The following is a 22141-nucleotide window of genomic DNA, read 5'->3' on the forward strand; positions in this document are numbered from 1 at the left end:
ATGTAGTAACCAAAAAAAATCTTCAAAGTAGCCACCCGTTGCCTTGATGACAGCTTTGCACACTCTTGGCATTCTCTCAACCAGCTTCGTGAGGTAGTTACCTGGAATGCATTTCCATTAACAGGTGTGTACCTTGTTAAAAGTTAATGCATTTGAGCCAATCAGTTGTGTTGTGACAAGCGAGCACTTCCAGGCTGTCTGTGCTGGTATCTTGTGGTGGCAGCTCCTGACGTACCGACACACGGACTGGGCAGTGGGCATCTCTCCACGTGTGCCCACTGCCTGCTCCGGCTCTGTGCCCGCCCTGTTTCCCCCCCCCCCCCTGGCCAACAGATGGAGACTCTGAGTTCAAGAGAATGGAACTAAATTGGCAGCATGCTACACTGATGGGTTAAGATTAAGACATCAACCAAGTCATAGAATAAAGAATGTAAAAAGCTAACACGCTGAAGTGTTTTCCAGACAGATGTGGCTAGGGGACAAGGTGTTTATAGTAAGGTTAGTCACATTGAGGATGGCTATAGGATCCGCTGTACACTAATAGAGCTGACGGACAGTGAAAAATAGGTTGGCGAAAATGCTTCCTTCCACTCGGCCTGTTTTTACTCACCTCACACCTGGCAACACTTTTCAAGGGGGTTTATTTTGAGTCAGATTGAGACGGCAACAAGGAGCTCTCAGGTGTTTGTGTGGCTAATGGGTTACATAACAGCACCATGGAACCGTAGGTTAAAGGATGACCCTGCTGTGTAGCATGGTGTGACACGTGTGGTCATACCCTCTGTAGCTGGAGATACATACTGGGGTGAGGGCAGGCGTGTGTTATAGGAAAACACCCCACCCCCCCAACTGCCCTCCAACCACCCCCCAACGGGCCCCAACGGGCCCCAACCGTCCCCTGCCTGTAGAAGTGGATGAGGAGCATGGTGTGGAATGCACACCCCTCCTGAAGCGGATGTGGTACATGGTATAGTATGTCAGAAGGTATTGCTGGCTATTTAAGACATCTGGGACAGGAGCTTCAAAAACCTGAACACATGCAGTAATGCAGAGACAGCAGTTGATGCCTCTATCAATATAGTTAGGGTATCCTGAGTGGCGCAGCGGTCTAAGTCACTGCATCACAGGGTGTCACTATAGACCCGGGTTCGATATTGCGCTGTATCACAACCAGCCGTGATCGGGAGTAACATAGGGTGGCGCACAATTGGCCCAGCGTCGCCCGGGTTAGGAGAGTGTTTGGCCGGGGTAGGCCGTCATTGTAAAYAAGAATTTGTTCTTAACTGACTTGACTTCCCCCGGGCAAGTCTTACACTAAAGTATAATTCTAAACCTGCCTCATATGAAGATTACAGGCCGTTGATGGTGTGTCTTTGCTGCTTGACAGGACTAAGTCACCTAAACTTGGGCTTTCTATGGTTGTAGGCCTCAGCGGCCTGGCCCTGTCTTACTAATATGGCCTCCTCCTCTCACTCTGTTCCTCTCCCAGGGTCAGCAGCAGCTGTATGGCAGGGTGCTGCTGATGTTTGTTTGTTATGCCATGTGGCTCTGTGTGTCACCAGAGCCGGTGAAAGTGTTTTACAAGTCACCAGAGCAGGTCAATACTGTCTGATTAACTATGTTGACTTTGGTGTAAAAACAGAAGCTACCCACGGCCACTAATGGTCCCCACTCACCTTCATTCCCCCCTGCTTAACAGGAGTAAACTCAGGGATGCCATTGTAGAATACTAGTAAAACATCTTCCAACAGAAAACGTTTTGCAACTAAAACAAGCATGTCTGGGGCCTCCCAAGTGGCGCAGTGGTCTAAGGCACTGCTACGTAGTGCTAGAGGCATCACTACAGACTCGAGTTCGATCCCAGACTGTGTTGCAGCCGGCCGTGACCGGGAGACCCATAAGGCGACGCACAATTGGCCCAGCGTCGTCCGGGTTAGGGGAGGGTTTGGCCGGCCGGGATGTCCTTGTGCCACCGTGCTCTAGCAACTGACCGGCCGAGTGCATGCACGCTGACTCGTGTCGCCAGTTGTACGCTGTTTCCTCTGAAACTTTGGTGCGGCTGGCTTCCGGGTTAAGCGAGCAGTGTGTCAAGAAGCAGTGTGGCTTGGCAGGGTTGTGTTTCGGAGGATGCATGGCTCTCGACCTTCGCCTCTCCCGAGTCCGTATTGGAGTTGCAGCGATGGGACAAGACTGCAACTACCAATTGGATATCACGAAATTGGGGAGAAAAAGGGGTAAAAAGTACAACAACAAAAAATGGCTTATTAGACAAGTTTAAGTTAGTCCCTTCACGTTTCAGCTGTTTGCTTCGGTTTGGTTCCTAGTAAATACACTCCTGGTCTGTGTGTTGGATTGGGTTGGGTAGGGCGGGCACAGTGACACATACAGTACAGAGTAAATAAGGGGTTATAACAACCCAAGATAAATACACRAACATTGAAAGATGTGTGTGTGTCTGACTGTGTAAAGATGGAAGTGGACTCTTCTAACAAGTGGATTCTGTGAGACGTCTTACCGTTGGACCCATCTCAGTAACAAGAGGACTACAAGTAAAGGACATAGACAGGTTGTACAGCCAGCTGCTCTATAAATACACACACATAATGATTCCATGTGCGTTCATATTCTCCAGAGTGCAGAGCTTTCTGGGAACAATTCACCAAATCCAATGGGACAACGTGATTGAAATTGATTCAGAAAAGCCTATGGCAAACGTTTGTATGATTCAGAAAATCAATTACGATGTACTTACTAACAATGAGTCACAGAGAAAGGAACGTGTTGCTTTTATAAGCCATAGTCAATGATTACGGTTGTAAAGAGTGGACGCTACTCCATTAGTGCAACGGTAATAAATGCATGTACTGGGATCTTCCTGACGTAACACCCCTATCCAATCATATAATTTTCATTTAATACAGTGTTTACGTTGGGAAATAAACTCCATACGTATTCAAATATTTACATTGGGCCTGACAATGAGAACCGCATCTGTAGCCAGAGAGCATCGAGGAAGTGAATGAGAAGAGAAAATGAGCCAAATAAAGTATAGAGACAGGAAATGCACACAGTGGCCATACAGAGACTGGGGGCTAAAGGTGCAGAGCAAGAGAGACAGCAGTATGAGAGAGTCTACAGAAGCCTGAGATACCGTGAAACGTTCTGGAACAAATTCAGACAGTGACAGGTCGGATAATAAACATTGCTTTAATATTCCCATGCTCAAAATGAAAGATGAGGATACTTTGGTAATTAGAGTGTATTTGATGTAGTGGGATAATATATCTTGAACTTGAACTCAACTATAATGTTATTTCTGTCCCCAGGGACACTAAAGTGGCCTAGCAACTCAGCAGAAGCAATATGCTATTATTGAGGGAGATCTTAGCACTACACATTCCATAGACTACTTCTCACCCACAAGGGGATAGGTACAGTCCATGTGTATTCTCTGTGTGTCTCGCTCTTTGTCTGTGTTTATCTGTCTAGTGGAAATTGGGTGTCGTCTTTTCTTTGACCCTGAACTGACCATGTCACGTCTTCCAAAAAGTGTGGTCTGCCAGTGTCCTAGATCATCAGCCAAGGCCATGGATATAAAACGGGGCCTAAATAGACACAGGTATAACATATACAGCTGGCCTTCTGCTGACTCATCTGATCTTTAATAACCTTTGATAGAATAAATCCTGGATCTATCTCCTCACTGCTTGATCCAGCTCCTGCCAGGCAGCACTGCACCCCACCAAGGCAGAGAGGAAAGTTGAAAGATTGATCTTTTGCAACCTTTCAGATTCGAATTAATGAGTGATGTTACATTTGAACCTTTACTCGCATGTCCCTCATTTCGAAGCCGCTGAGAGACATTCAAGGTCTCCAATGAACCTCACTGTGGCTMGGTTTCCTTATGTTAATCACATATTGTAATGTTCACTTTAAAACTGGAGTGGTGGTGGGTGATCCATTACCAGCTGTGTGGAGAGCTGCGGCTAAAGATGCTCTGCCRGGCAGGGTGACACTTGTTGTGGTGACACAATGGGGCTGCTGTCTTCTCCCAGGAAGCAGCTAGATAACGACAACAGCCCATTGTCTGTGGAACGGACTCCTCCGGGGCCTCTGATCTCACAGAGGAAATTGGAAATGGGGTTAAATCGGTGTCACTGAGGTCATGCAACCCAGTGGGGAGTAACTACACCATCATCGTAGAAAAGTKAACTCCCGCACATAATTAAATAATTGTTATTGGTCACATGCGCCGAATACAACAGGTGCAGACATTACCATGAAATGCTTACTTAAGAGCCCATTCCCAACAATGCAGAGTTAAGTAAGACAAATATTTGCTGAATAAAAAAGGAAATAGTAGCACAATAAAATAACAATAACAAGGCTATATACAGGGAGTACTAGTACCGAGTCAATGTGCAGGGGTACGAGGTAGTTGAGGTGTAGGTAGGGGTAAAAGTGACTAAGCAATYAGGATATATACCACTGATCAAAAATATACACGCAACATGCAACCATTTGAAMGATTTTACTGAGTTACAGTTCATATTAGGAAATCAATCAATTGAAATAAATWAATTAGGCCCGAATCTATGGATTTCACATAACTGGGAATACAGATATGCATCTGTTGGTCACAGATAACTTTTTAAAAAGGTAGGGGTGTGGATCAGAAAACCAGTCAGTATCTGGTGTGATCACCATTTGCCTCATGGAGCGCGACACATCTCCTTCGCATCTAGTTGATCAGGCTGTTGATTGTGGCCTTTGGAATGTTGTCCCACTCTTCTTCAATGGCTGTGCAAAGTTGCTGGATATTGGAGGGACCTGGTACACGCTGTCGTACACGTCGATCCAGAATATCCCAAACATGCTCAATGGGTGACATGTCTGGTGATTGTGCAGGCCATAGAAAAACTGGGACATCTTCAGCTTCCAGGAATTGTGTACAGATCCTTGCAACATTGGGCCTTGCATTATCATGCTGAAACATGAGGTGATGGCGGCGGATGAATGGCACGACAATGGGCCTAAGGATCTCGTCACGGTATCTCTGTGCATTCAAATGGCCATCGATAAAATTCAGTGGTGTTCGTTGTCCGTAGCTTATGCCTGCCCATACCATAACCCCACCGCCACCATGGGGCTCTCTGTTCACAACATTGATATCAGCAAACCGCTCACCCACAGAACGGCATACACACTGTCTGCCATCTGCCTGGTACAGTTGAAACTGGGATTCATCTGTGAAGAGCACACTTCTCCAGCGTGCCAGTGGCCATCGAAGGTGAGGATTTGCCCACTGAAGTTGGTTACGACGCCAAACTGCAATCAGGTCAAGACCCTGGTGAGGACGACGAGCACGCAGATAAGCTTCCTTGAGATGGTTTGTGACAGTTTGTGCAGAAATACTTTGGWTGTGCAAACCCACAATTACATCAGCTGTCCGGGTGGCTCATCTCAGACCATCCCGCWGGTGAAGAAGCTGGATGTGGAGGTCCTGGGCTGGAGTGTTACATGTGACCTGCGGTTGTAAAGCCGGTTGGACATAATGCCAAATTCTCTAAAAAGAYGTTGGAGGTGGCTTATGGTAGAGAAATTAACATTAAATTATCTGGCAACAGCTCTGGTGGACATTCTTGCGGTCAGCATGCCAATTGCACACTTGCTCAAAACCCGAGACGTCTATGGCATTGTGTTATGTGACAAAACTGCACATTTTAGWGTGACCTTTTATTGTCTCCAGCGCAACGTGCACATGTATAATGATCATGCTGTTTAATCAGCTTCTTGATATGCCACACCTGCCAGGTGGATGGATTATCTTGGCAAAGGAGAAATGCTCACTAACAGAGATGTAAACAATTTTGTGCACAAAATGATTTGAGAGTAATAAGCTTTTTGTGCGTATGGAACATTTCTGGGGTCTTTTATTTCAGCTCATGAAACATGGGACCAACACTTTACATTCATATTTTTGTTCAGTATAATAAACATAGTAGCAGCAGTATATGTGAAGAGTGTGAAAGCGTTTATATGTGTGTGTGCATCAATAGCATCAATATGCATGTGTGTGTGTGTGTGTGTGTGTGTGTGTGTGTGTGTGTGTGTGTGTGTGTGTGTGTGTGTGTTGGAGTGTGCAGACAGTCAAACAATAAAGTAAAATAAATACATAAATAATAAAAGGGGTCAATGTAAATAGCCCGGGTTGTCATTTGATTAACTGTTCAACAGATGGTTTGGTTTGAACCTCGTGATCACCCTTACAAAAATGTACCTTGATAGTACAATGAAAAAAATACCATGGTTTTGTACTAGCAGCATGTAGTGAAACATGAAAGCATGGTAGGTGTTTCCAATGTATTATCATGATTGTCTGTGTCTCACAATTTTTCAGGTAAAGTGACCAAAAACATAGTATATGGTACTCACATAATGCAACATTGACTTCTCGCTCTGCAATGGCAAAGCGTAGGCAGTGGTGGGAAAAGTACACAATTGTCATACTTGAGTAAAAGTAAAGATACCTTAATAGAAAATGATTCAAGTAAAAGTGAAAGTCATCCAGTAAAATACTACTTGAGTAAAAGTCTAAAAGTATTTGGGTTTAAATATACTCAAATATCAAAAGTAAACAAATTGCTAAAATATACTTAAGTATCAAAAGTAATAGTAAAAGTATAAACCATTTCAAAGTCTTTATATTAAGCAAACCAGATGGCACCATATTTTTTTAATATATTTTTTTTCGGATAGCCAGGGTCATACTCCAACACTCATTTACAAACAAAGCATTTGTGTTGAGTGAAAGCATTTGTGTTGAGTAACGGACTCTTATAAATTAATTAAACTATCAAAACATCATTAAAAAAATTACAATAATATATTATCACTCTGCTTAACTTGGTGTTTCATATCCTATGCTTTATAACTCGCTCACTGTGAAGAAAAGGTTTAAAATAATCGTTTTATCTGGTGCTTCTCTCTTCAGTTTTCAGTTGTCTCTCTCGTTCAAATGACTCCTTAGGNGGTGCTTCTCTCTTCAGTTTTCAGTTGTCTCTCTCGTTCAAATGACTCCTTAGGTGTGTTCACACTGCACATTAGTCCAGGGCTAAGAGCCTCCTAAACGAGTGTGTCACGCCCTGGCCTTAATATTCTTTGTTTTCTTTATTATTTTAGTTAGGTCAGGGTGTGACATGGGGAATGTTTGTGTTTTATCGGTTTTGGGTGGTTATATGGTAAAGGGGGTGTTGGGTGTAGTGTATGGGTTTGTGTTGAGTGTATGTGTCTAGCTGTGTCTATGTTGGGTGTAAGTTGTCTAGGAGAGTCTATGGTTGCCTGAATGGGTTCCCAATTAGAGACAGCTGATTTCTGTTGTCTCTGATTGGGAGCCCTATTTAAGGTAGCCATAGGCTTTCGTTTGATGTGGGTAATTGTCTATGTTATACGTTTGTAGCCTGTATGTGCACTACGTTCATAGCTTCACGGTCGTTCATTGTTTTGGTTAGTTTGTAAGTGTGCTTTGTTTCATTTTTCCTTCTTCAAAATAAAAGGAAGATGGCTTATTTTCCAAATGCTGCGTTTTGGTCCGTCAATCCCCCACACGATCGTGACAGAGTGTTCATACTTACACATTCTAAAGTAAGCTAGCACCATCCTTAGCCCAGGGCTAGCTGGCTCTGCTCCAGAGCAGGGTTAGCACTGACTTTTCAGGGTTAGTCCCATAAACACAGTGCCAAAATAGCCAGTGTGAAACGGGGTCAAGAACGATTATGTAATGTCTGTAATGTGTTCTGCACATTATTTTGATAAGAAAATTCATACTATTTATTCCTTCCATCTGAGGACAAAAACCAAAATACTTTAATCTGTGGAAAAGCATAGGCTTGCAAAGGTTAGGCTACCATACTGTATATTTCACATTCTCACACACTTCTGGTTGGCAATTCAGGGAACCCAAACATGAGCAAAATACAATACTATTAATACAGTATTACCCCTTTTTTGACAGCTTTTTCATTGATGTTACAGACAAACTAGTGGTAGCCTAATGCCTCTTATCAGAAACGTGCCTATACTGGTATATAAATGCATCAGTATAATACCAACCAACCTCTTTTGACCTTGGTGGGTTTATTTATTTAATGCATTATACTGCCATTGTACCATAGTAAACCACAATTAATAAAGATGGTACCATATAATATTTTTTGGTACCATTTATCATAGTTGCGCGTTACCATGGGCTACCGAGTGGCCCAGCGGTCTAAGGCACTGCATCTCAGTGCTAGAGGTGTCACTACAGACCCTGGTTTGATTCCAGGCTGTATCACAACCGGCCGTGATTGGGAGTCCCATAGGGCGGTGCACAATTAGCCCAGCGTCGTCCGGGTTAGGGTTTGGCTGGGGCAGGCCGYCATTGTAAATAATAATTTGTTCTGAACTGACTTGCCTAGTTAAATAAAGGTTAAATTAAAAATAAATTAAAAAAGAATGTAGAATGCAGGTTAAAGCCATGGTATTTCCAYGATCCACATCTATACCATGGTATAAATGATGCAATACCATGGTATTATATAGGTTCATGGAAGTACCATCATACTTTAAAGCTAAAAACATGGTACATTTCCATGATTCAGATCTTTGCCTGGTATAAATGCAATACCATGGTAATACTTAGGTACAATGGCAGTACCATGGTAGTACCATCATACTTCAAGACTAAAACCATGGTACATGTCCATGATTCAGACTATACCATGGTATATGTGAAAGTACCATAATTGTACCATGGTATAAATAAAAGTACCATAGCAAATATTTGTAAGGGCAGCTCAGAAATGGGCTTCCTGTGTAAACACAGCCAATGTATGCAGGAAGTGTTTGAAACAGGTCATATCTTGGGTGTTGAAGTGAAAGGTTTACTGTGTAAATAAGAGTAGCCAGATAGTCATTAGCAGAGAGAGAGAGACTCGCTGTTCAGGTGTATTGTGGAATTCAGTTGGATGTATTTACAGAAATGCAGTATTAACACACTCAAGTGTCCCCAAATGGTCGTATCCAGTAGAAACACAAGAAGATAAACAGAAGAGTAGCTATGGGATCTGTGTCAATGAAATACGTTCTGTCTCTCTCCTCTAGATACAGTATCTGAGGGAGCTGACTGAGAGGACCACACCCAGTGTACACACACCACACGAGCCAAACAGACTTCTGGGATAACTGCTGACTAGAGTATGGAGCCGGCCCAATCAGAGATGAGCATCTTGGGATGCTCGCCCAATGGGAAAGGTCACAACCTAGGAGATGACAAGTATGTGCCTATGAAGACCATGCCAGAGGAATTAGACACGTGAGATTCTTTTTGCTGTACCTATACATTATTATCACATAATTGTATTGTTCAACAACCACAACTAATCAGAATCAAGGCTGTGCATATCTGTCCGATAAGCATCTGAAAAGTTCTATACACTCACCTGATTGTCTTTGTGCCTCTAAACCACAGAAACAATACAATACAATACAATGAATTTCATTCCAATTGTTTTTGAACTGATGCTTTGATATTATTATTGCATAAGGGCGGTGACATTTAGCCCGCTGTTGTGCCCAGCCCAATAGACTGGAGAGAGTAATGGGTTTTGTGCTGTGTTGTGTTAAACTGTGAACGTGTCATGTGTTGTCATCATTTACCTGCCAGTATGGAAACCAAAGCCCATTTAACAGTCTGTAAATGTCATCTGTGTTTTTCTAAAATACAGGAGCCTGTATTCATCAGGGTTTGGGGTCAATTCCTTTTCAATTCAATCAATTCTGGAAATAAACTGAAATTCTAATTTCAACCCTGATATTCATCCACATGATTCTATCCAAAAGCGGGTAACTTACCCTCTAATACAGACACCATTTTACAGACAAAACCCGGTTTCTATTTCCGCCATGCAAATTGTGTTTCGCTCGCCCAGTCCTCCTTGCTAAGTGTATGACATCAGCAATGAGGATGAAGTGTGTATACGCCGTGAATGACGTCTGAACAGACAATATAACTGATATCCTAAGTGCATGTTTGCCCTGTTTTTGTCCCATCGTCGCCCTTGGATCCTTTGTTTGCCACACAGAAATGGTACTCAAAATGCCAGGTATGTTTATACTTCAGATATACAGTCACACAGACACAATCTCTATCTAGTAGGCTCACTGACTATGTAGCATCATTACCACACAAACAATCCTTTAAGTGAAGCACGTTGCCACTGTTTTGACATGAAACTCCCTTCCATCTGTGTAGCTTGAGTCCCTCGTTTTAGTGACTATCGATTGTAATGTCCTTTTCTGTTTCGTCCAGGTTTGATGATCCTGATGGCATCCTGGAGAGTGAGGAGTTTTTGCCCAACGAAGATGGGAAGAAGCCCATGCGCTTCACAGATGTTAGTGTGACTGACTTCACTATCGCCACAACTGAAACATTACTCACCGGGCTGTTTCCCAAATGGCACCCTATTCCCTATGTCGAGCCCGTATGACAAGTTGACATGGCCACAATTGTCATCTATTTCTTGTTATGATGGATGCCGCTCATAGCCTACATGTCTTTTTGTCTTTGTTAAAGCACATAGATGTGCATGAAACTGGAAGCAAAAAAACATATGCAGAAATGTGCCTTTCTGCCTTTTTAATTTAGTTTAACGTCAGTGGTCAAGTCAAGGAAGAATCATGTACAGTATATTGGCCACACTCCACTTACCAAGGCCATTGCCAAATGAGGAGMACTGTCACCGGCTTTTATAGTAAGCCCTGAGGTGGTGTAATGAGCCTACAGTGGTACCGCCCAGCATATCTAGAAGGGAGTGTATTTCATACCGAATTCCTCCCTTGGGATGATGTAGAGGCACCTTCTCAAGGTGATTTCAATGGTAGAGTTGAACCGCTAGGGCCCTCAAACTCAACTCAGGACCTCAAAGGCAGTTGCACTGCTTTTTTTCATTGTTTCCCTCTAATCAGGGACTGATTTAGACCTGGGACACCAGGTGGGTGCAATTAATTATCAGGTAGAACAGAAAACCAGCAGACTCCGGACCTCTTGGGGCAAGAGTTGAATACCAATGCGCTAGGGCCAAAAAAGAGCTAGATTAACTACTAAAATACCAAATATATCACTTTTGCAACAAACTGTCAAAATGAAGACTAGAATTGACGTGTTTCACTAAAACTAAGCCTAAAACATCTGGTTTTCGATTATTATTATTTATTTTTTTACATGACAATTACTCTTTAAATTCRTCTGTGCCCATAGGATAACCCTTTGAAGAACCCTTTTTGGTTCCATGTAGTACCCTTTCTACAGAGGGTTGTACATGGAAACCAAAAGGGTTCTACCTGAACCCAAAAGGGTTCTCCAATGGGGACAGACGAAGAACCCTTTTGGAACCCTTTTTTCTAAGAGTGTACCCAGCTAGCACATTTGGTTCCTTGGAAGTTGTGGGAACATAACTTTTTGGTTTCCCTTTGGTTCTGGGAACGAAGCAATACGTTTCCTGACCAGTAAAACAGAAAATGATTTCAACATTCTTGAACTCCAAACACAGATAGGACACATGGAAATTAATCATTAGTCATGCAATCACAATTTTTTTTCTTGTGGCACGGCATCAGTAAGATTCAAACCTATATTCTGTTATCTATCCATGGAATTAGTCCACTGTACCACCAGGATGGAACTAGCATACCATATTTTTTTTATCACTTGTACAAAACTGTTCATTTTAGTCTATTCAAACAGACCCCATGTCAAAGGAAACAAGCATTAATTAACATTAGGTGTGGCCAATTAGTGGGCGAGGCTAACATACCTGAACTCACAAGATCAAGGATAGATAGTTTTGTTGAAGCTGAGAACAGAATATATATTTTTTTCAATAACATTCTTAGAACGTTATTTGTACATTACTAATGTTTTCTTGTTTTTTTATTTTTATTTAACCTTTATTTAACTAGGCACGTCAGTTAAGAACAAATTCTTATTTTCAATGACGGCCTAGGAACASTGGKTTAACTGCCTTGTTCAGGGGCAGAACACCAGATTTCTACCTTGTCAGCTCGGGGATTCGATCTAGTAACCTTTCAGTTACGAGTCCAACACTCTAACCACKAGGCTACCTGCCACCCCGCCCCATGGAAAGGGTTCTTAATGTTCTGAGAACATAACTTTAGATAGAGCCATGAGTAAACCTGCAGAAAACGTTATGCTGATGTACTGAAATTCCCACAAGGAGAATGTTGTTTCTTAACGTTCTCTGAACTATTAGAGAATATTCCCAATGTCAAACCAGTTGGAGAACGTTCCTAGAACATTACCCAAATGTAATTAAATCTAACCATGTTTGAACGTTTAGTAATAGTTCTGTTAAAGTAATGAAATACCAAGATCAATAACGTTATTTTTGTAAAGTTCCTTAAATGTGCTGAGAATTTTACAAAGCCAAGCAACTATCCTGTACCATTCCCAGAACGTTCTTGAAAGGTTGTATGTAAAATAACCATAGGACAACCACACTCACACCAAGCTCTAAGAAACATATGGTTATCAGAAAACTATGTGCTAGCTGGGTAGAGAATAGGGTGTCAATGGGGTGCCATTTGGGAAGCAGACACTATGCTAATGACACATTCGGCTTGTCACATTGCACTTGATAAGAACATGAGTTTTGAAATGTAAGGAAATCTGAACTTTTCAGCTATACATTATTATTGAATGAACTGAATCTGAGATTGTTCTATTTGTTTTGATCAGTTTGAGGGAAAGACGTCTTTCGGCATGTCTGTGTTCAACCTGGGGAATGCTATCATGGGCAGTGGAATCCTGGGACTGGCTTATGCCATGGCCAACACTGGCATCCTCCTCTTCCTGTAAGTCAAACTGTCAGCTTTCTACATGTCTCTACATGTCTGTAATAATGACTGTAAGTCGCTCCGGATAAGAGCGTCTGTTTAAAATACCAAAATGTCAAATCCTGCCCATGCTTCCTAACGGTCTCCTAGTCTTTCCGTTCCCCACTTGGCTTAGTGTTTTTGTCCTTCCTCTTCTCATAAAACCCGGGAAACTGCAATAAGACACACTGACTTTCAAATCACTGACACACTGAGCACAGACACAGTAGGAGTCACACATTAGCTATTGGTTGGTCTCTGTTGATAGTAGCGCTACAAGCTTGTTGTGATATGATATCCCTTTGCTTAACAAGAGAGCCTGTAGAGAACGTGCTCCCCAGTCCCAGTTATAGCCTTTCGGTTGCACATAGAGTCCACACAGTGGAAAGGGCCAGGGTGGGGGTTGAAAATAGCCACGACCTTCGCTTGTAGGAGGGAGCTGGGACAGCCAGGAATGCTATTTGCCCAGAGCCCCAGCCTGCCTGCCTGCCTCAAGAAGGGTCCTGTGCCTGGGTGGGGTGATAAGGGGCCAGGGTGGGGCTGGAGGCAGGGTAAGGGTCTGTGGTGACGTGACACTTCTCATGGCATGATCCACACTATCCCCTCCCTCCCATCCTCCAGTATTCTCCAACCCTTGTCCCCGCCCCTGTGGACACATACAGGCCCCAGAAAGGCCACAGCCCAGAATAGCCCCGCCTGCCAGTCCCCACGCCACTGGCCCCCTCTGTAGCGTTGGACATGTCCTCCCCTCTCCTTGCTCTGTCCCTCCTCCCTCTGCCCCCCTGTCCATCTCATGGAAACATACAGCTTCTCATGGAAACATACAGCTTCTCATGGAAACATACAGCTTCTCATGGAAACATACAGCTTCTCATGGAAACATACAGCTTCTCATGGAAACATACAGCTTCTCATGGAAACATACAGCTTCTCATGGAAACATACAGCTTCTCATGGAAACATACAGCTTCTCATGGAAACATACAGCTCCTGTTTATCGCTTTTGTGACTCCAAGTTATAGTACAGGAGAGCTTAGGTTCAAAAGGTTTAGACAGATATATTTGTTTGGACTTTGAGAAGCGGGAATCAATTCACATGGATTTGTTTTACTGTGTATTCTGCCCCATGGATGTTTCTTTCCATCCAAGTACAGTATTATCGACTTTGGACTCAAAGTATTGTCTTCTGGTAAAAGTAAGCTGATAAGTCTAGATTCCTGTAGCAAGCTAAATGTGATCAAATTTCCAAGTCCTAGTTCTTTTCCGATGGAAAAACAGACCATGTTATATTAGCAACTATATTGGATATTGGTTGCATTGTGGGTGTGACCGACACACAGCCTTCTTTGTCTCTCAAGGGTAACATACGGTAAAAAATACAGGGTTTCTCAAGGGAGACCTAAATAGATGTTCTCTGCCTCCCTCAGCATATTATCACACCCTAGCAGTTCCAATGGGATGTGGGGAGAGCTCTGAAAACGTCATTTAAACACGAGACCTGAGAACTCAGATTCCACGCTCACAACGTGACATTTCCTGGACAATGAACCAAACCAACCATTAAGCAACTCATAATGGCTCTCGTGACTCCTGCACTCTAAAGAATGCTGGTTTAAAAAGCAACCCAGCACTGGGTAAATAGTGGGCGGAACACATGTCAGGTTATTTTTGACCCAGCACTTGGGTCACTTAGTTGGGTTATTGAGCTATGCTCAGATGGGCAGTATTTCTGTTACATTTATTTCAAATTCATATTTGAATTACGTCTGAGTATTTTGTATTACACTGGGCTGAACTACACTCCAATGTATTTTGTGACAAGATAGTTTTGAAAGCTGTAATTTGTATTTTCAAAATTCTATACCATTTCGCTATAGTGGTTCACAATTTTGTGGCCCCTTTTCACCCTAAATTGGTATTAGGAGTCTGATCGGACTATGGTGTTGATAAGAGTGTCTGCTAAATTAACTAAATATAAATGTATATGTAAAAATAAACAATTGCAAAGCATGCCAATGTAAAATCCGAATGAGTTCCGCTCCGAAACAAGGCTAATGACAATACCCAGTGTGCTTTGCATTTGCTCATTTTCACATATATATTTTGGCCATTTAGCACAGGGTTTCCCAAATTCGGTCCTGGGGTCCTCACCTGGGTGCACATTTTGGTTTTTGCCCTACCACTACACAGCTGATTCAAATAATCAAAGCTTGATGATGAGTTGGTTATTTGAATCAGCTGTGTAGTGCTAGGGCAAAAAACAAAACATGCACCCAGGGGGGCCCCAGGATTTAGCAGAAACCCTGATATAGCAAATGCTCTTATCCAGAGTGACAGTGCATTCAAGGTAGATAAACAACATATCACAGTCATAGCAAGTAAGATGTTTCTGTAACCGTTATCTTCTTTTTATTTTGATACATTGTCTTTAGGGTAATTTATAGTTGTAATTTGTAATTTAAACCCATCCCTGGCTATTACCCACCGGGTCAGATCAGAAGACTGGAGGCATGGCTTAGTAGGCGTGTGGCATTCAGATTGTTATTTTCGTCGACCCGTGAGAATAAATGTCATTCAGTATTGTCAACACAATTGAGTACTGACGCTTTTGTAGCTTTAATGAGGCTTACACAAGCGTATGAGTTCCTCAAGTGTCTATGCATATCCCAATGTTGGGATAGGTACCACTGTTATAATGTTTAAATAATAATGTTATTAAAAAAATCAAAAAAACAAATGCATTCAATAAAAAAACAGGTAGCAATAATCAGTCCATCAATTAGTTAATCAGTCAGTCAGTCTGTGGGAGTGGATGACGGTGTGTTAGTACGGTGTGTTAGTGTCTTTGTGCTGTGGGAGGGGAAGTGGTGGGGACTGGGCTGGCAGTTGCTGGATGGATGTAGTAGTTGTGGTTGGTCGGTGCTGTGTCCAGGGTTGTTGCTGGTGTTAGGGCTGTGACTGGGACCGGGAAAACCTGGGTTGGTGTTTGGGCTGGGTTGGATATAAGGGGGTGGTGCTGGGACTGGGGAAAACAGGACCGGTAACCAGGAACTGGGGCTGGTGCTGGGTCRGGATCTGTAGAGGGGAAGAAGGAAAATCTGAGGAGCGAGTAGACACACAATGGAGCCTTAGACCCAGAGGTCAATGGTGGTACTTCCCTGTGGGCTGCTCGGCTGAAGATATTTTGTCCCTCCTCCATGCCTCGTTTGGTGCTGGGACTGGATCTGCAGAGGGGAGGAAGGACAACCTGGGGAGCAAGCAGACACCCAAGGGAGTCCTAGACTATTGTGGCACTCCCATGTGGTCTGCTCGCTTGGTCCCTCTTCCGTGTCTCTGCCGGTGTCCTGTTGCTGTGACTGGGTCTGGTGATGGATCTGTAGAGGGGAGGAAGGACAACCTGAGGAGCGAGCAGACACAACTGGAAGTGATGGTACCCCCACTGTGGCTTTCTCACATAAGTCTAGATCTTTGGTCCTTCCTCTGGTGTGGTGATGACTGGTTCCTGATTCTGGTGAGAGGGATAAGTGTAATCGGAGAAAGGGGGAAATTAATGGAGAGGGATCAGAGGGTGGGGGTGATGGAGGGTATGTTCATCAGTCTGGGCCGGTGTTGGAGGAGGAGCGGTGTGGCGATAAGGCTGGACGCTGGAAGACAGAGGGAGCAAAAAGGGCCCACACCCACCTGTCCACGGAGCACTCCCAAACAGCTGGTGGGTGTCTTCAGTGCGAGCGCCAACGTAGGGGCAGTTCTCTGTACGTAGCTTGTGCCGTCTGTAGATGGATTCCCTAGTGGGGAGGCAACCATGAACAGCCGTCTGAGGAAAGTACTTCTGTTCGGAGTGTGTTGTGAGGGTCATGATGATGGGTTATTGGGGGGTCCAGGTCTGATAATTTAATTACAGATTAGGACGAGGGCTTCTGTTCGGAGTGTGTTGTGAGGGTCATGATGATGGGTTATTGGGGGGTCCAGGTCTGATAATTTAATTACAGATTAGGACGAGGGCTTCTAGCGGGTCGTTTGTGTTGTTAAGTAGGTTCTTGGTTGTTCACAGGTCTTGCCGTGCCTCCCCACTGACTACCTGGTGGCCCTGGTGGTTCTTGGAGGGGTGAAGGCGGTTTGGAGGGTCCGGTTCGGAGGGTCTGTGGGGTCTGGACTGAGGCTGGCTGGCTTGCTGCTGTGCAGGATCAGGGGTGGGGAGGGCTAAGGGAGGTGGATCTGGGTCACTAAGTAGTGGACGGAGCATAGCCTCTGTTGTTTCCTAGCGTGATGGTACTGGGGAGGTTTTGGATTCCGCCCACTCCGGTTGGGTCCGGTCTTAACAGGACCAGCCATTTTCATGCCCCAGTCCAGACGTGGTCTTTGTCCAGGACCCTCCTAGCTACTGACTTGAGGGTGGCTAACCTGCTTAGCCAAACTTCTATTTCCTAGTTCTGGATGCATTCCTTGTTAAACTATACTGTAACTATTTTTATTTTTTATTTCACCTTTATTTAACCAGGTAGGCTAGTTGAGAACAAGTTCTCATTTACAACTGTGACCTGGCCAAGATAGAGCATAGCAGTGTGAACAGACAACAACACAGAGTTACACATGGAGTAAACAATAAACAAGTCAATAACATAGTAGGGGGAAAAAAAGAGAATCTATATACAATGTGTGCAAAAGGCATGAGGAGGTAGGCAATAAATAGGCCATAGGAGCGAATAATTACAATTTAGCAGATTAACACTGGAGTGATAAATCATCAGATGATCATGTGCAAGTAGAGATACTGGTGTGCAAAAGAGCAGAAAAGTAAATAAAATAAAACAGTATGGGGATGAGGTAGGTAAATTGGGTGGGCTATATACCGATGGACTATGTACAGCTGCAGCGATCGGTTAGCTGCTCAGATAGCAGATGTTTAGTTGTTGAGGGAGATAAGGTCTCCAACTTCAGAGATTTTTGCAATTCGTTCCAGTCGCAGGCAGCAGAGAACTGGAAGGAAAGGCGGCAAATGAGGTTTTGGCTTTAGGGATGATCAGTGAGATACACCTGCTGGAGCGCGTGCTACGGGTGGGTGTTGCCATCGTGACCAGTGAACTGAGATAAGGCGGCGCTTTACCTAGCATAGCCTTGTAGATGACCTGGAGCCAGTGGGTCTGACGACGAACATGTAGCGAGGGCCAGCCGACTGAGCATATAGGTCGCAGTGGTGGGTGGTATAAGGTGCTTTAGTAACAAAACGGATGGCACTGTGATAAACTGCACCCAATTTGCTGAGTAGAGTATTGGAAGCTATTTTGTAGATGACATCGCCGAGTCGAGGATCGGTAGGATAGTCAGTTTTACTAGGGTAAGTTTGGCGGCGTGAGTGAAGGAGGCTTTGTTGCGAAATAGAAAGCCGACTCTAGATTTGATTTTTTGATTGGAGATGTTTGATATGAGTCTGGAAGGAGAGTTTGGCAGTCTAGCCAGACACCTAGGTACTTATAGATGTCCACATATTCTAGGTCGGAACCATCCAGGGTGGTGATGCTAGTCGGGCGTGCGGGTGCAGGCAGCGACCGGTTGAAAAGCATGCATTGGTTTTACTAGCGTTTAAGAGCAGTTGGAGGCCACGGAAGGAGTGTTGTATGGCATTGAAGCTCGTTTGGAGGTTAGATGGCACAGTGTCAAGGAAGGGCCAGAAGTATACAGAATGGTGTCATCTGCGTAAGAGGTGGATCAGGGAATCGCCCGCAGCAAGAGCAACATCATTGATATATACAGAGAAAAGAGTCGGCCCGAGAATTGAACCCTGTGGTACCCCCATAGAGACTGCCAGAGGACCGGACAACATGCCCTCCGATTTGTGGAGGTGGAGCTGTGGCCAAGGTTGGAGTAGCCAGGAGGAAGGCATGGCCAGCCGTTGAGAAATGCTTGTTGAAGTCTTCGATTATCACAGATTTATCGGTGGTGACCGCATTACCTAGCCTCAGTGCAGTGGGCAGCTGGGAGGAGGTGCTCTTGTTCTCCATGGACTTTACAGTATCCCAGAACTTTTTGGAGTTAGAGCTACAGGATGCAAATTTCTGCTTGAAAAAGCTGGCCTTTGCTTTCCTGACTGACTGCGTGTATTGGTTCCTGACTTCCCTGAACAGTTGCATATCGCGGGGGCTTTTCGATGCTATTGCAGTTCGCCACAGGATGTTTTTGTGCTGGTCGAGGGCAGTCAGGTCTGGAGTGAACCAAGGGCTATATCTGTTCTTAGTTCTGCATTTTTTGAACRGAGCATGCTTGTCTAAGATGGTGAGGAAGTTACTTTTAAAGAATGACCAGGCATCCTCAACTGACGGGATGAGGTCAATATCCTTCCAGGATACCCGGGCCAGGTCGATTAGAAATGCCTGCTCGCAGAAGTGTTTTAGGGAGCGTTYGACAGTGATGAGGGGTGGTCGTTTGACCGCGGACCCGTAGCGGATACAGGCAATGAGGCAGTGATCGCTGAGATCCTGATTGAAGACAGCAGAGGTGTATTTGGAGGGCAAGTTGGTCAGGATAATGTCTATTAGGGTGCCCATGTTTACGGGTTTAGGGTTGTACCTGGTGGGTTCCTTGATGATTTGTGTGAGATTGAGGGCATCTAGCTTAGATTGTAGGACTGCCGGGGTGTTAAGCATATCCCAGTTTAGGTCACCTAACAGAACAAATTCTGAAGCTAGATGGGGGGCGATCAATTCACACATGGTGTCCAGGGCACAGCTGGGAGCTGAGGGGGGTCGGTAGCAGGCGGCAACAGTGAGAGACTTATTTCTGGAGAGATTAATTTTTAAAATTAGAAGTTCGAACTGTTTGGGCATAGACCTGGAGAGCATGACAGAACTTTGCAGGCTATCTCTGCAGTAGATTGCAACTCCTCCCCCTTTGGCAGTTCTATCTTGACGGAAAGTGTTATAGTTGGGTATGGAAATCTCAGGATTTTTGGTGGCCTTCCTTAGCCAGGATTCAGACACGGCAAGGACATCAGGGTTGGCAGAGTGTGCTAAAGCAGTGAGTAAAACAAACTTAGGGAGGAGGCTTCTGATATTGACATGCATGAAACCAAGGCTTTTTCGATCACAGAAGTCAACAAATGAGGGTGCCTGGGGACATGCAGGGCCTGGGTTTACCTCCACATCACCCGAGGAACAGAGGAGTAGTAGGATGAGAGGGCGGCTAAAGGCTATCAAAACTGGTCGCCTAGAGCGTTGAGGACAAGGAATAAAAGGAGCAGATTTATGGGCGTGGTAGAATATATTCAGGGCATAATGTGCAGACAGGGGTATGGTGGGGTGCGGGTACAGCGGAGGTAAGCCCAGGCACTGGGTGATGATAAGAGAGGTTGTATCTCTGGACATGCTGGTCTCAATGGGTGAGGTCACCGCATGTGTGGGAGCTGGGACAAAGGAGGTATCAGAGGTATTAGGAGTGGAACTACGGGCTCCATTGTAAACTGAAACAATGATAACTAACCCGAACAACAGTATACAAGGCATATTGATATTTGAGAGAGACATATAGTAAGGCATAAAGTAATCGCAGGTCTTGATTGGGAGAGCTAGCTAAAACAAMAGGTGAGACAATAGCAGCTAGTCAGCTAACACAACAACAGCAGGTAAAATGGCGGTGACTAGGCAGAGAGAGTCGGATTAACTACACACAGAGCCTGAGTTCGCGGCTGGGGCCGACAGATAAACACAAATAAACAGAATGGAGTACCGTGATTAATGGACAGTCCAGCAGGCATCAGCTATGTAGCCAAGTGATCATAGTGTCCAGGGGGGAGCAGTAGATGGAACAGGGAAGCCGTCACCACGCTAGCATGCAGCGTTTAAAGTTAGTAGCCCGGGGGTGGTCTGCTCAGCCGTGTCGACAGAGAAACCAAGCCAGATGGCGAAGAGGTATTGAGTTTTGTTTGCTAACTGGTGCTAGCTTCGTGGCAGTGGCGTTAGCCACTATAGCCAATCGGTATCAGTGGTGATCCGGTGTCAAGGTCCAGAGTTAACAGCAAGGATCCGGTGGAGTATTGGGCTCTAGTCGTGTATGAGTGGGGTTCGGGTAAACAGCTGAGTAGGCCGGGGTCGGCCTCAGGGATAGCTTCGGTACTGGGTGCCACGGAGGGTGCAAGCCAGCCAGCTGTGAGCTAGCTAGCTGTGAGGATCAGAAGTACTGGCTCAGGGATTACGGCAGGAATCCGGCGTTGTTGTGGAGAGACAGTCCGATGCTGGTAGATTGGCGAGTAATATCCAGGCTAAGAACAGGGCTGGTGTCTGTGCATAAGGTAAAAGCCGCTAGCAGTGGCTAAAAATGACTAAATAGCTTGTAGCTGATTAGCTGGTTAGCTACTGGAGGTTCTTGAATGCATTCCAAAGTTAAAAATAACTATCTTCGATTCTGTGGCAGAAAGTGGGTATGCTCAGAGTGTAATGTTCTGTATTTATTTTCTAAGTCAACCTTGTGTTCGGTTTCGTTGTGTTCTTGAACGTAGCCCTGTATCTTTGTGTTCTTGAACGTAGTCCTGTGTTTCATTTTTGTTCATTGATTTCACCTGTGTCAGTTAGTTCACCTGGTCACTCAGCTCATTTAGTTCAGTTCACTCTGTTTGTGTCTTTGTGAGGTATTGTTTGTTTTGTCTCTACCAAGCCTTTTCCTAGCTCGTTTGTGAGAACCAGTTATAGCCTTCAGTTTTAGTTTTGATTAACCTGCCTGTTTGCCTACCTGTGTATAACCATTGTCTGCCTGTGACCACGATTCCTGCCTTCTGCGAAGGTGAAATAAACACCTGCCGCGCTCTGCGCGTGAATCTACACCTTTTTCTCCCTGAGTATTCATTACAGAATACCTCGCTTAAAAACGGAATGGATTCAGCGGAGCTACAGCGGCGCCTAACCCAGCAAGAGGAGCGTATGGAGGAAATCTTCCATCTTATCCGCCAGCCTATCCCTACATTTACATTTTACATTTAAGTCATTTAGCAGACGCTCTTATCCAGAGCGACTTACAAATTGGCTTGCATTCACCTTATGAATCCAGTGGAACAACCACTTTACAATAGTGCATCTAACTCTTTTAAGGGGGGGGGGGGGGTTAGAGGATTACTTTATCCTATCCTAGGTATCCTTAAAGAGGTGGGGTTTCAGGTGTCTCCGGAAGGTGGTGATTGACTCCGCTGACCTGGCGTCGTGAGGGAGTTTGTTCCACCATTGGG

General features: G+C 44.5%; 1 protein-coding gene across 2 annotated transcripts in view; it reads left to right on the forward strand.

Moving 5' to 3' along the window:
* The window catches only part of slc38a3b (solute carrier family 38 member 3b), a 60256-nt gene that overhangs the window by 15830 nt on the left and 22285 nt on the right, over positions 1-22141 (forward strand). Inside the window, exons 2-5 of one of the 2 annotated variants that reach the window (XM_023996008.2) lie at positions 9145-9355; positions 10125-10145; positions 10352-10433; positions 12797-12912. In XM_023996008.2, the coding sequence (XP_023851776.1) occupies positions 9240-9355; positions 10125-10145; positions 10352-10433; positions 12797-12912 (335 nt within the window). In that variant the 5' untranslated portion in view covers positions 9145-9239. The remainder of the gene's footprint in view (positions 1-9144; positions 9356-10124; positions 10146-10351; positions 10434-12796; positions 12913-22141) is intronic. The other variant, XM_023996009.2, reaches the window with a different exon arrangement.

The sequence above is a fragment of the Salvelinus sp. IW2-2015 genome, linkage group LG11, assembly GCF_002910315.2.
Source record: "Salvelinus sp. IW2-2015 linkage group LG11, ASM291031v2, whole genome shotgun sequence".
NCBI classification, from domain to species: Eukaryota; Metazoa; Chordata; class Actinopteri; order Salmoniformes; family Salmonidae; genus Salvelinus; species Salvelinus sp. IW2-2015.